The 14708-nt window shown below is 59.8% G+C and overlaps 1 protein-coding gene across 1 annotated transcript in view; it reads left to right on the top strand.

The window, feature by feature from the left end:
• LOC142481328 (general transcription factor 3C polypeptide 2-like) overlaps positions 1-14505 on the top strand; it is a 29472-nt gene extending 14967 nt beyond the window's left edge. The window contains exons 3-4 of the mRNA XM_075582794.1: positions 9614-9691; positions 14385-14505. Of these exons, the coding sequence (XP_075438909.1) occupies positions 9614-9691; positions 14385-14505 (199 nt within the window). The remainder of the gene's footprint in view (positions 1-9613; positions 9692-14384) is intronic.
• The last annotated feature ends 203 nt before the right edge of the window (positions 14506-14708 follow it).

Raw genomic sequence — 14708 nt, 5'->3', positions numbered from 1 at the left:
CCTGCGTACCGGCAAATCATGCCCGCTCGCTGCGGAGAATGAAATGACTACCGGCAACTGTGGCCCCCCAACTCCTGCAACCAAAATAATTGTATTTCCACCCAAATATCCCCCCCTAAAACTGACACGCAAGAAATGTCACAGTTCTAGGGCTAAGGGAACATGAAATAGGAAAAACAGGGTCATTTTATTTCCCAGCATGTATTGTCCCTGGTCCCTGGCTTATGGAGGCACCAGGCACCCCCACGGGTTCAGGGGTAACCAGCGGGCTTAACCTTCATTAGATAGCCTGGTTACCCCCCTCCCCGTCACACTGGCCTGTATTATCCCGGGTCCCGGGCTTATGGAGGCACCAGGCACCCCCACAGTTCCAGGGGTAACCCGCGGGCGTACCCTTCATTAGATAGCCTGGTTACCCCCCCGTCACACTGGCCTGTATTATCCCGGGTCCCGGGCGTATGGAGGCACCAGGCACCCCCACAGTTCCAGGGGTAACCCGCGGGCGTACCCTTCATTAGATAGCCTGGTTACCCCCCCGTCACACTGGCCTGTATAATGCCCAGGTACTGTGCTAGGGAAAGGAAGCATAAGGAAATCCTTCATTTAGGCCGTGGGGACAGAGGTCGCAGATCCTGTATCCCGCGACACCCTGGCTGGAGGAGGATCCGGTCCCAGACCTCTGTGTATGGTCCAGTAGTGAGGTGGTTATAATGTACGCGCCGTGACATCACCATGATGTGCATCATTCATATGCCGGGCTGGTCGCGTCTGGAGGTTATTCGTTACTGCGCATAGATGTCCATGGACTCCCCGCCTCAGTTGGCGGTGAGTTTTGCCCACATGCTTCATGCCACAGTGACAGAGGCCACGGTATCACAGCGGTATTCGTGGCGGATGGGAATGTTCCAATCATGGAAGGTTTTGGCAGGAAGGGAAGCGTGTGGGGACCGGCCGCACAGATACCGCATATGAACGACCCCCGTGGTTTCCTAGGGATAGAACAACAGGGGGGATACCCGCTCAGCCTAAAATGGTATAGCGTGAGCAGGGGCACCAGGGAGAGACGATGCATAGAACCAAAGGGCCTGTAGTCAAGGAACCCGCCTGGGACCCGCCTGGGTGGGAGACACCGGGGTGATGCCAACGGCATTCACACACGTGTACGTGGGAGAGGATCCCGCATCATACATCGTGGCTGTGCCTATATACAGGGATCAAAGGCCCATAGGCGGTGTCTCCAAATACGTGCCCCAAATGTGTCATGTGGTAATGGAATATATTAAAATACAATTTATTAAGATAAATGAATGGGGACCACATAAAGACGTATCTCACAGGCCGTGAATACCTAACGCGCAGGCCGTGAATACCTAACGCGCAGGCCGTGAATACCTAACGCGCAGGCCGTGAATACCTAACGCGCAGGCCGTGAATACCTAACGCGCAGGCCGTGAATATCTAACGCGCAGGCCGTGAATACCTAACTCGCAGGCCGTGAATACCTAACTCGCAGGCCGTGAATATCTAACTCGCAGGCCGTGAATATCTAACTCGCAGGCCGTGAATACCTAACTCGCGGGCCGTGAATATCTAACTCGCAGGCCGTGAATACCTAACTCGCAGGCCGTGAATACCTAACTCGCAGGCCGTGAATACCTAACTCGAAGGCCGTGAATATCTAACGCGCAGGCCGTGAATACCTAACTCGAAGGCCGTGAATATCTAACTCGAAGGCCGTGAATATCTAACTCGCAGGCCGTGAATATATAACTCGCAGGCTGTGAATACCTAACTCGCAGGCCGTGAATATCTAACTCGCAGGCCGTGAATATCTAACTCGCAGGCCGTGAATATCTAACTCGCAGGCCGTGAATACCTAACTCGCAGGCCGTGAATATCTAACTCGCAGGCCGTGAATACCTAACTCGCAGGCCGTGAATACCTAACTCGCAGGCCGTGAATATCTAACTCGCAGGCCGTGAATATCTAACGCGCAGGCCGTGAATACCTAACTCGCAGGCCGTGAATACCTAACTCGCAGGCCGTGAATATCTAACTCGCAGGCCGTGAATATCTAACTCGCAGGCCGTGAATATCTAACTCGCAGGCCGTGAATATATAACTCGCAGGCCGTGAATACTTAACGCGCAGGCCGTGAATACCTAACTCGCAGGCCGTGAATACCTAACTCGCAGGCCGTGAATACCTAACTCGCAGGCCGTGAATACCTAACTCGCAGGCCGTGAATACCTAACTCGCAGGCCGTGAATATCTAACTCGCAGGCTGTGAATACCTAACTCGCAGGCCGTGAATACCTAACTCGCAGGCCGTGAATACCTAACGCGCAGGCCGTGAATACCTAACTCGCAGGCCGTGAATATCTAACTCGCAGGCCGTGAATACCTAACTCGCAGGCCGTGAATACCTAACTCGCAGGCCGTGAATACCTAACTCGCAGGCCGTGAATACCTAACTCGCAGGCCGTGAATACCTAACTCGCAGGCTGTGAATATCTAACTCGCAGGCCGTGAATATCTAACTCGCAGGCCGTGAATATCTAACTCGCAGGCCGTGAATACCTAACTCGCAGGCCGTGAATACCTAACTCGCAGGCCGTGAATATCTAACTCGCAGGCCGTGAATATCTAACTCGCCGGCCGTGAATATCTAACTCGCAGGCCGTGAATACCTAACTCGCAGGCCGTGAATATCTAACTCGCAGGCTGTGAATATCTAACTCGCAGGCCGTGAATACCTAACGCGCAGGCCGTGAATATCTAACTCGCAGGCTGTGAATATCTAACTCGCAGGCCGTGAATACCTAACGCGCAGGCCGTGAATATCTAACTCGCAGGCCGTGAATATCTAACTCGCAGGCCGTGAATATATAACTCGCAGGCCGTGAATATCTAACTCGCAGGCTGTGAATATCTAACTCGCAGGCCGTGAATACCTAACTCGCAGGTCGTGAATACCTAACGCGCAGGCCGTGAATATCTAACTCGCAGGCCGTGAATACCTAACTCGCAGGCTGTGAATATCTAACTCGCAGGCCGTGAATACCTAACTCGCAGGCCATGAATACCTAACTCGCGGGCCGTGAATACCTAACTCGCAGGCCGTGAATACCTAACTCGCAGGCCGTGAATACCTAACTCGCAGGACGTGAATATCTAACTCGCAGGCTGTGAATATCTAACTCGCAGGCCGTGAATACCTAACTCGCAGGACGTGAATATCTAACTCGCAGGCTGTGAATACCTAACTCGCAGGCCGTGAATACCTAACTCGCAGGCCGTGAATATCTAACTCGCGGGCCGTGAATACCTAACTCGCAGGCCGTGAATATCTAACTCGCAGGCCGTGAATACCTAACTCGCAGGCCGTGAATACCTAACTCGCAGGACGTGAATATCTAACTCGCAGGCCGTGAATATCTAACGCGCAGGCCGTGAATATCTAACGCGCAGGCCGTGAATACCTAACTCGCAGGCCGTGAATACCTAACGCGCAGGCCGTGAATATCTAACTCGCAGGCTGTGAATATCTAACTCGCAGGCCGTGAATACCTAACTCGCAGGACGTGAATATCTAACTCGCAGGCTGTGAATACCTAACTCGCAGGCCGTGAATACCTAACTCGCAGGCCGTGAATATCTAACTCGCGGGCCGTGAATACCTAACTCGCAGGCCGTGAATATCTAACTCGCAGGCCGTGAATACCTAACTCGCAGGCTGTGAATACCTAACTCGCAGGCCGTGAATACCTAACTCGCAGGCCGTGAATATCTAACTCGCGGGCCGTGAATACCTAACTCGCAGGCCGTGAATATCTAACTCGCAGGCCGTGAATACCTAACTCGCAGGCTGTGAATACCTAACTCGCAGGCCGTGAATACCTAACTCGCAGGCCGTGAATACCTAACTCGCAGGCCGTGAATACCTAACGCGCAGGCCGTGAATACCTAACTCGCAGGCCGTGAATATCTAACTCGCGGGCCGTGAATACCTAACTCGCAGGCCGTGAATATCTAACTCGCAGGCCGTGAATACCTAACTCGCGGGCCGTGAATATCTAACTCGCGGGCCGTGAATACCTAACTCGCAGGCCGTGAATACCTAACTCGCGGGCCGTGAATATCTAACTCGCAGGCCGTGAATACCTAACTCGCAGGCCGTGAATACCTAACTCGCGGGCCGTGAATATCTAACTCGCAGGCCGTGAATACCTAACTCGCGGGCCGTGAATACCTAACTCGCAGGCCGTGAATACCTAACTCGCGGGCCGTGAATATCTAACTCGCAGGCCGTGAATATATAACTCGCAGGCCGTGAATACCTAACGCGCAGGCCGTGAATACCTAACTCGCAGGCCGTGAATATCTAACTCGCAGGCCGTGAATACCTAACTCGCAGGCCGTGAATACCTAACTCGCAGGCCGTGATTATCTAACTCGCAGGCCGTGAATACCTAACGCGCAGGCCGTGAATACCTAACTCGCAGGCCGTGAATATCTAACTCGCAGGCCGTGAATACCTAACTCGCAGGCCGTGAATACCTAACTCGCAGGCCGTGAATATCTAACTCGCAGGCCGTGAATACCTAACTCGCAGGCCGTGAATACCTAACTCGCAGGCCGTGAATATCTAACTCGCAGGCCGTGAATATCTAACTCGCAGGCCGTGAATATCTAACTCGCAGGCTGTGAATATCTAACTCGCAGGCCGTGAATACCTAACTCGCAGGCCGTGAATACCTAACTCGCAGGCCGTGAATATCTAACTCGCAGGCCGTGAATATCTAACTCGCAGGCCGTGAATACCTAACTCGCAGGACGTGAATATCTAACTCGCAGGCTGTGAATATCTAACTCGCAGGCCGTGAATACCTAACTCGCAGGCCGTGAATACCTAACTCGCAGGCCGTGAATACCTAACTCGCAGGCCGTGAATATCTAACTCGCAGGCCGTGAATATCTAACTCGCAGGCCGTGAATATATAACTCGCAGGCCGTGAATACCTAACTCGCAGGCCGTGAATACCTAACTCGCAGGCCGTGAATACCTAACTCGCAGGCCGTGAATACCTAACTCGCAGGCCGTGAATACCTAACTCGCAGGCCGTGAATACCTAACTCGCAGGCCGTGAATATCTAACTCGCAGGCCGTGAATACCTAACTCGCAGGCCGTGAATACCTAACTCGCAGGCCGTGAATATCTAACTCGCAGGCTGTGAATATCTAACTCGCAGGCCGTGAATACCTAACTCGCAGGACGTGAATATCTAACTCGCAGGCCGTGAATACCTAACTCGCAGGCTGTGAATACCTAACTCGCAGGCCGTGAATACCTAACTCGCAGGCCGTGAATATCTAACTCGCGGGCCGTGAATACCTAACTCGCAGGCCGTGAATATCTAACTCGCAGGCCGTGAATACCTAACTCGCAGGCTGTGAATACCTAACTCGCAGGCCGTGAATATCTAACTCGCGGGCCGTGAATACCTAACTCGCAGGCCGTGAATATCTAACTCGCGGGCCGTGAATACCTAACTCGCAGGCCGTGAATATCTAACTCGCAGGCCGTGAATACCTAACGCGCAGGCCGTGAATACCTAACTCGCAGGCCGTGAATACCTAACTCGCAGGCTGTGAATACCTAACTCGCGGGCCGTGAATATCTAACTCGCAGGCCGTGAATACCTAACTCGCGGGCCGTGAATATCTAACTCGCAGGCCGTGAATACCTAACTCGCAGGCCGTGAATACCTAACTCGCGGGCCGTGAATATCTAACTCGCAGGCCGTGAATATATAACTCGCAGGCCGTGAATACCTAACTCGCAGGCCGTGAATATCTAACTCGCAGGCCGTGAATATCTAACTCGCAGGCTGTGAATATCTAACTCGCAGGCCGTGAATACCTAACTCGCAGGCCGTGAATATCTAACTCGCAGGCCGTGAATACCTAACTCGCAGGCCGTGAATATCTAACTCGCAGGCTGTGAATATCTAACTCGCAGGCTGTGAATACCTAACTCGCAGGCCGTGAATATCTAACTCGCAGGCCGTGAATACCTAACTCGCAGGCCGTGAATACCTAACTCGCAGGCCGTGAATATCTAACTCGCAGGCTGTGAATATCTAACTCGCAGGCTGTGAATACCTAACTCGCAGGCCGTGAATACCTAACTCGCAGGCCGTGAATATCTAACTCGCAGGCCGTGAATACCTAACTCGCAGGCCGTGAATATCTAACGCGCAGGCCGTGAATACCTAACTCGCAGGCCGTGAATACCTAACTCGCAGGCCGTGAATATATAACTCGCAGGCCGTGAATATATAACTCGCGGGCCGTGAATACCTAACTCGCAGGCCGTGAATACCTAACTCGCAGGCCGTGAATACCTAACGCGCAGGCCGTGAATACCTAACTCGCAGGCCGTGAATATCTAACTCGCAGGCCGTGAATATCTAACTCGCAGGCCGTGAATACCTAACTCGCAGGCCGTGAATATCTAACGCGCAGGCCGTGAATATCTAACTCGCAGGCCGTGAATATCTAACTCGCAGGCCGTGAATATCTAACTCGCAGGCCGTGAATACCTAACTCGCAGGCCGTGAATATATAACGCGCAGGCCGTGAATACCTAACGCGCAGGCCGTGAATATATAACTCGCAGGCCGTGAATATATAACTCGCAGGCCGTGAATATATAACTCGCAGGCCGTGAATACCTAACTTGATGAGATCAGTATAATACAGTAGTTGTAGTCAATAAAAGACACACATAACAATGTGCGGTGGAAAGGGAATCGGGCAGTTAAAAAGCTGGCCCTATCTGTACCCGTACAAGTTTCTGAGGGAGCCATGTCCCTGAGGTGACTGTCGAGGTGGATATGGACCAAGCGATTTCAGATTGCAAGCCCCCCGGCTGACCAGCGTTGCTCTGAGCTTGGGGACCTGTGCTGGATCCTCGTGTTCGAGAAGATGTTGATTCGTGACCACTTGTTATTAAAAGTACAGACAAACATGACTATATTGGGTTCATTTTGTGTGGAACTTTTTGGTGCAAGATCATAGTTTCATATAGTTACATATAGTTACATATAGTTACATAGTAGATGAGGTTGAAAAAAGACGTAGGTCCATCAAGTTCAACCTGTGCTAAATTTAGACAACAGATACTTTATCCTATATCTATACTTACTTATTGATCCAGAGGAAGGCAAACAAAAAACCCCAGTGTCATATCATTCAATGATATCTCATAAGGGGTAGCGCATGGCACTGGTAGTATTTCAGATAATACTACCTTGGAGGTCCTTGCTTTAAGCTTTTGGCCTAGATCCCTGTAATCATTGTTTAGGACCCTCCATCTTTCTCTAACTTTGTCATTGGTGCCAACGTGTACCAAGACCGCCGGGTCAATCCCAGCGCCCCTAAACAATCTGTCTACCCGATCCGCAATGTGCCGAACCCGAGCACCCGGGAGACAACAAACTGTTCGATTCATGCGGTTCCGGCAACAGATTGTCCTATCTACCTTCCTAATAATGGAGTCCCCTACCACCACAATCTTTCTTTGTATCTGAGCATCCTGAGTCCTCACTGTGCTGGAGGAACTATTCCCCTGGCTGCTAGAGGAATTAGTCTCCCCCAGCCTTGCCATTTCTGCCCCGACATTCCCAATATCTTCACTCAACATGGCAAATCTATTGGGATGTGTCAGCTCAGAACCTGCTTCCCCTTCTAACTGTCACCCAGCTACCTACCTGCTCCTCACTAATGGCAACCAAGCTACCTACCTGCTCCTCACTAACAGCGCCACCATCTGCACCACTAGTCGAAGCAAGGGCCTGCTCAGTGAGCTCTAATTCCCTTTCAAGATTGCCAATGTCCCTCAATATTGCAAGTTGCCTCTTCAGATCAGCAATCTCTGACTCTAAAGAGACCCCCCGCTCACACTTCTGCGCTCGATCATTGCGCTACACTACAGGGGTCTCCTTTCCCAGCCCCCCGCCTCTGCATGACTCCCTGGTTAGGATTGTGTTTGCCATTTCCTCCTCGCAGTATGTTACAATAATCCAGGCGGGGGGGGATAAGGGCAGGAATTCGAGTTGTCACAGTAGGCTGTGCAGGTGACAGGAAGTGACGAGTATCAGCCATGCCGTGAATGTGAAGGAAGGGGTCAAATGTCACTCCCAGGCACCGCGCTCTGGCCACAGGATAGGTGGTAATACCGTTTACTGTGATGGACAAAGGGGATATTGGCCAGGGTTAGGGGGAATGCCCTATATCCTGATCGGGGACTCGTGTTACTACTTGGGCTGGAAATGCGGCTTCATTAATCCCTTCACTGGGACAGGATGTCCTGGCAGTAACGTTACCCCCGTGTCTCCGGATCACTGCCGGTGTCTCCGGATCACTGCCGGTGTCCCCGGATCACTGCCGGTGTCCCCGGATCACTGCCGGTGTCCCCGGATCACTGCCGGTGTCTCCGGATCGCTGCCGGTGTCTCTGGATCGCTGCCGGTGTCCCCGGATCGCTGCCGGTGTCCCTGGATCGCTGCCGGTGTCTCCGGATCACTGCCGGTGTCTCCGTATCAGTGCCGGTGTCTCCGTATCAGTGCCGGTGTCTCCGGATCAGTGCCGGTGTCTCCGGATCAGTGCCGGTGTCTCCGGATCAGTGCCGGTGTCTCCGGATCACTGCCGGTGTCTCCGGATCAGTGCCGGTGTCTCCGGATCAGTGCCGGTGTCTCCGGATCAGTGCCGGTGTCTCCGGATCAGTGCCGGTGTCTCCGCATCTCTGCCCGTGTCCCCGGATCACTGCCGGTGTCCACGGATCACTGCCAGTGTCCCGGATCACTGCCGGTGTCCCCGGATCACTGCCGGTGTCCCCGGATCACTGCCGGTGTCCCCGGATCAGTGCCGGTGTCTCCGGATCACTGCCGGTGTCTCCGGATCACTGCCGGTGTCTCCGGATCACTGCCGGTGTCCCGGATCACTGCCGGTGTCCCGGATCAGTGCCGGTGTCTCCGGATCAGTGCCGGTGTCTCCGGATCACTGCCGGTGTCTCCGGATCACTGCCGGTGTCCCCGGATCACTGCCGGTGTCCCCGGATCAGTGCCGGTGTCTCCGGATCACTGCCGGTGTCCCGGATCACTGCCGGTGTCCCGGATCAGTGCCGGTGTCTCCGGATCAGTGCCGGTGTCTCCGGATCACTGCCGGTGTCTCCGGATCACTGCCGGTGTCCCCGGATCACTGCCGGTGTCCCGGATCAGTGCCGGTGTCTCCGGGTCACTGCCGGTGTCTCCGGATCACTGCCGGTGTCCCCGGATCGCTTCCCGTGTTCCCGGATCACTGCCGGTGTCTCCGGATCACTGCCGGTGTCCCCGGATCACTGCCGGTGTCTCCGGATCACTGCCGGTGTTCCCGGATCACTGCCGGTGTCCCCGGATCACTGCCGGTGTCTCCGGATCACTGCCGGTGTTCCCGGATCACTGCCGGTGTTCCCGGATCACTGCCGGTGTCTGGTTAGTGCGGAGGGGGTGTCGGTGCACCTTACGCCCGGGGGCGGAGCAGTAATAGGCCGTGTGTGTTTGCTTTGCAGCAGGGATCTGTGTCACTCAAACTGGGAGTTTCCTGAATGGATCCCGAACGTGGGAAGCTGGCAGTTCCTCTCCAGGAGGTGAGCAATCTGCCCGTGTTCCACCACTCTGCGTGCGCACGTCCCCTCGCTCTGCCTGCGCACGTCCCCTCGCTCTGCGTGCGCACGTCCCCTCGCTGTGCCTGCGCACGTCCTCTCGCTGTGCCTGCGCACGTCCCATCGCTCTGCCTGCGCACGTCCCCTCGCTCTGCGTGCGCACGTCCCCTCGCTCTGCGTGCGCACGTCCCCTCGCTCTGCGTGCGCACGTCCCCTCGCTCTGCGTGCGCACGTCCCCTCGCTCTGCGTGCGCACGTCCCCTCGCTCTGCGTGCGCACGTCCCCTCGCTCTGCGTGCGCACGTCCCCTCGCTCTGCGTGCGCACGTCCCCTCGCTCTGCGTGCGCACGTCCCCTCGCTCTGCGTGCGCACGTCCCCTCGCTCTGCCTGCGCACGTCCCCTCGCTCTGCGTACGCACGTCCCCTCGCTCTGCGTGCGCACGTCCCCTCGCTCTGCCTGCGCACGTCCCCTCGCTCTGCGTGCGCACGTCCCCTCGCTCTGCGTGCGCACGTCCCCTCGCTCTGCGTGCGCACGTCCCCTCGCTCTGCGTGCGCACGTCCCCTCGCTCTGCGTGCGCACGTCCCCTCGCTCTGCGTGCGCACGTCCCCTCGCTCTGCGTGCGCACGTCCCCTCGCTCTGCGTGCGCACGTCCCCTCGCTCTGCGTGCGCACGTCCCCTCGCTCTGCGTGCGCACGTCCCCTCGCTCTGCGTGCGCACGTCCCCTCGCTCTGCGTGCGCACGTCCCCTCGCTCTGCGTGCGCACTTCCCCTCGCTCTGCGTGCGCACGTGCACACGCCCCCTCGCTCTGCGTGCGCACGTCCCCTCGCTCTGCGTGCACACGTCCCCTCGCTCTGCGTGCACACGTCCCCTCGCTCTGCCTGCACACGTCCCCTCGCTCTGCGTGCACACGTCCCCTCGCTCTGCGTGCACACGTCCCCTCGCTCTGCGTGCACACGTCCCCTCGCTCTGCGTGCACACGTCCCCTCGCTCTGCGTGCACACGTCCCCTCGCTCTGCGTGCACACGTCCCCTCGCTCTGCGTGCACACGTCCCCTCGCTCTGCGTGCACACGTCCCCTCGCTCTGCGTGCACACGTCCCCTCGCTCTGCGTGCACACGTCCCCTCGCTCTGCGTGCACACGTCCCCTCGCTCTGCGTGCACACGTCCCCTCGCTCTGCCTGCCCACGTGCACACGCCCCCTCGCTCTGCGTGCGCACGTCCCCTCGCTCTGCGTGCACACGTCCCCTCGCTCTGCGTGCACACGTCCCCTCGCTCTGCGTGCACACGTCCCCTCGCTCTGCCTGCCCACGTGCACACGTCCCCTCGCTCTGCGTGCCCACGTGCACACGCCCCCTCGCTCTGCGTGCGCACGTCCCCTCGCTCTGCCTGCGCACGTCCCCTCGCTCTGCCTGCGCACGTCCCCTCGCTCTGCCTGCGCACGTCCCCTCGCTCTGCGTGCGCACGTCCCCTCGCTCTGCCTGCGCACGTCCCCTCGCTCTGCCTGCGCACGTCCCCTCGCTCTGCCTGCGCACGTCCCCTCGCTCTGCCTGCGCACGTCCCCTCGCTCTGCCTGCGCACGTCCCCTCGCTCTGCCTGCGCACGTCCCCTCGCTCTGCGTGCGCACGTCCCCTCGCTCTGCGTGCGCACGTCCCCTCGCTCTGCGTGCGCACGTCCCCTCGCTCTGCGTGCGCACGTCCCCTCGCTCTGCCTGCGCACGTCCCCTCGCTCTGCCTGCGCACGTCCCCTCGCTCTGCCTGCGCACGTCCCCTCGCTCTGCGTGCGCACGTCCCCTCGCTCTGCGTGCGCACGTCCCCTCGCTCTGCGTGCGCACGTCCCCTCGCTCTGCGTGCGCACGTCCCCTCGCTCTGCCTGCGCACGTCCCCTCGCTCTGCCTGCGCACGTCCCCTCGCTCTGCGTGCGCACGTCCCCTCGCTCTGCGTGCGCACGTCCCCTCGCTCTGCGTGCGCACGTCCCCTCGCTCTGCGTGCGCACGTCCCCTCGCTCTGCGTGCGCACGTCCCCTCGCTCTGCGTGCGCACGTCCCCTCGCTCTGCGTGCGCACGTCACCTCGCTCTGCGTACGCACGTCCCCTCGCTCTGCGTGCCCACTTCCCCTCGCTCTGCGTGCCCACGTCCCCTCGCTCTGCGTGCCCACGTCCCCTCGCTCTGCGTGCCCACGTCCCCTCGCTCTGCCTGCGCACGTCCCCTCGCTCTGCCTGCGCACGTCCCCTCGCTCTGCCTGCGCACGTCCCCTCGCTCTGCGTGCGCACGTCCCCTCGCTCTGCGTGCACACGTCCCCTCGCTCTGCGTGCACACGTGCACACGCCCCCTCGCTCTGCGTGCACACGTCCCCTCGCTCTGCCTGCGCACGTCCCCTCGCTCTGCGTGCGCACGTCCCCTCGCTCTGCGTGCACACGTCCCCTCGCTCTGCGTGCACACGTCCCCTCGCTCTGCCTGCACACGTCCCCTCGCTCTGCCTGCGCACGTCCCCTTGCTTTGCGTGCACACGTCCCCTCGCTCTGCCTGCGCACGTCCCCTCGCTCTGCCTGCGCACATCCCCTCGCTCTGCGTGCACACGTCCCCTCGCTCTGCCTGCACACGTCCCCTCGCTCTGCCTGCACACGTCCCCTCGCTCTGCGTGCGCACGTCCCCTCGCTCTGCGTGCGCACGTCCCCTCGCTCTGCCTGCACACGCCCCCTCGCTCTGCCTGCACACGCCCCCTCGCTCTGCCTGCACACGCCCCCTCGCTCTGCCTGCGCACGTCCCCTCCCTCTGCGTGCACACGTCCCCTCGCTCTGCGTGCACACGTCCCCTCGCTCTGCGTGCCCACGTGCACACGCCCCCTCGCTCTGCCTGCGCACGTCCCCTCGCTCTGCCTGCTCACGTCCCCTCGCTCTGCCTGCACACGTCCCCTCGCTCTGCCTGCGCACGCCCCCTCGCTCTGCCTGCGCACGCCCCCTCGCTCTGCCTGCGCACGTCCCCTCGCTCTGCGTGCACACGCCCCCTCGCTCTGCCTGCGCACGTCCCCTCGCTCTGCCTGCGCACGTCCCCTCGCTCTGCCTGCGCACGTCCCCTCGCTCTGCGTGCGCACGTCCCCTCGCTCTGCGTGCGCACGTCCCCTCGCTCTGCGTGCGCACGTCCCCTCGCTCTGCGTGCGCACGTCCCCTCGCTCTGCGTGCGCACGTCCCCTCGCTCTGCGTGCGCACGTCCCCTCGCTCTGCGTGCGCACGTCCCCTCGCTCTGCGTGCGCACGTCCCCTCGCTCTGCGTGCGCACGTCCCCTCGCTCTGCCTGCGCACGTCCCCTCGCTCTGCCTGCGCACGTCCCCTCGCTCTGCGTACGCACGTCCCCTCGCTCTGCGTGCGCACGTCCCCTCGCTCTGCCTGCGCACGTCCCCTCGCTCTGCGTGCGCACGTCCCCTCGCTCTGCGTGCGCACGTCCCCTCGCTCTGAGTGCGCACGTCCCCTCGCTCTGCGTGCGCACGTCCCCTCGCTCTGCGTGCGCACGTCCCCTCGCTCTGCGTGCGCACGTCCCCTCGCTCTGCCTGCGCACGTCCCCTCGCTCTGCCTGCGCACGTCCCCTCGCTCTGCGTGCGCACGTCCCCTCGCTCTGCGTGCGCACGTCCCCTCGCTCTGCGTGCGCACGTCCCCTCGCTCTGCGTGCGCACGTCCCCTCGCTCTGCGTGCGCACGTCCCCTCGCTCTGCGTACGCACGTCCCCTCGCTCTGCGTGCCCACTTCCCCTCGCTCTGCGTGCCCACGTCCCCTCGCTCTGCGTGCCCACGTCCCCTCGCTCTGCGTGCCCACGTCCCCTCGCTCTGCCTGCGCACGTCCCCTCGCTCTGCCTGCGCACGTCCCCTCGCTCTGCCTGCGCACGTCCCCTCGCTCTGCGTGCGCACGTCCCCTCGCTCTGCGTGCGCACGTCCCCTCGCTCTGCGTGCACACGTCCCCTCGCTCTGCGTGCACACGTCCCCTCGCTCTACCTGCGCACGTCCCCTCGCTCTGCGTGCGCACGTCCCCTCGCTCTGCGTGCACACGTCCCCTCGCTCTGCGTGCACACGTCCCCTCGCTCTGCCTGCACACGTCCCCTCGCTCTGCCTGCGCACGTCCCCTTGCTCTGCGTGCACACGTCCCCTCGCTCTACCTGCGCACGTCCCCTCGCTCTGCCTGCGCACATCCCCTCGCTCTGCGTGCACACGTCCCCTCGCTCTGCCTGCACACGTCCCCTCGCTCTGCGTGCGCACGTCCCCTCGCTCTGCGTGCGCACGTCCCCTCGCTCTGCCTGCACACGCCCCCCTCGCTCTGCCTGCACACGCCCCCTCGCTCTGCCTGCACACGCCCCCTCGCTCTGCCTGCGCACGTCCCCTCACTCTGCGTGCACACGTCCCCTCGCTCTGCGTGCCCACGTGCACACGCCCCCTCGCTCTGCCTGCGCACGTCCCCTCGCTCTGCCTGCACACGTCCCCTCGCTCTGCCTGCACACGTCCCCTCGCTCTGCCTGCACACGCCCCCTCGCTCTGCCTGCGCACGCCCCCTCGCTCTGCCTGCGCACGCCCCCTCGCTCTGCCTGCACACGTCCCCTCGCTCTGCGTGCACACGTCCCCTCGCTCTGCCTGCACACGTCCCCTCGCTCTGCGTGCGCACGTCCCCTCGCTCTGCGTGTACATATCATCTCTGTGTCCGCAGGGAAGCGGAGAAGTACCTCCCCCAGGAAGCCACCTCCCCACCCTTCACTGTCCTGCGGGAGGGGATAACGGAAGATGGCGCCCCCCACAGGCTGAGCAGGTACGTAGTGTCTGTACACTAGTACACTGTACCCGAGGCCTGTACAGGGGAACGGTCTCATCCTGAGCGCTCTGTACAGGGGAACGGTCTCATCCTGAGCGCTCTGTACAGGGAAACGGTCTCATCCTGAGCGCTCTGTACAGGGAAACGGTCTCATCCTGAGCGCTCTGTACAGGGAAACGGTCTCATCCTGAGCGCTCTGTACAGAGAAACGGTCTCATCCTG

The sequence above is a fragment of the Ascaphus truei genome, unplaced genomic scaffold (genome assembly GCF_040206685.1).
Source record: "Ascaphus truei isolate aAscTru1 unplaced genomic scaffold, aAscTru1.hap1 HAP1_SCAFFOLD_2530, whole genome shotgun sequence".
Classification (NCBI taxonomy): Eukaryota; Metazoa; Chordata; class Amphibia; order Anura; family Ascaphidae; genus Ascaphus; species Ascaphus truei.
Note: the sequence above shows the minus strand (reverse complement) of the source record. Positions and strands in the feature narration are given on the sequence as shown.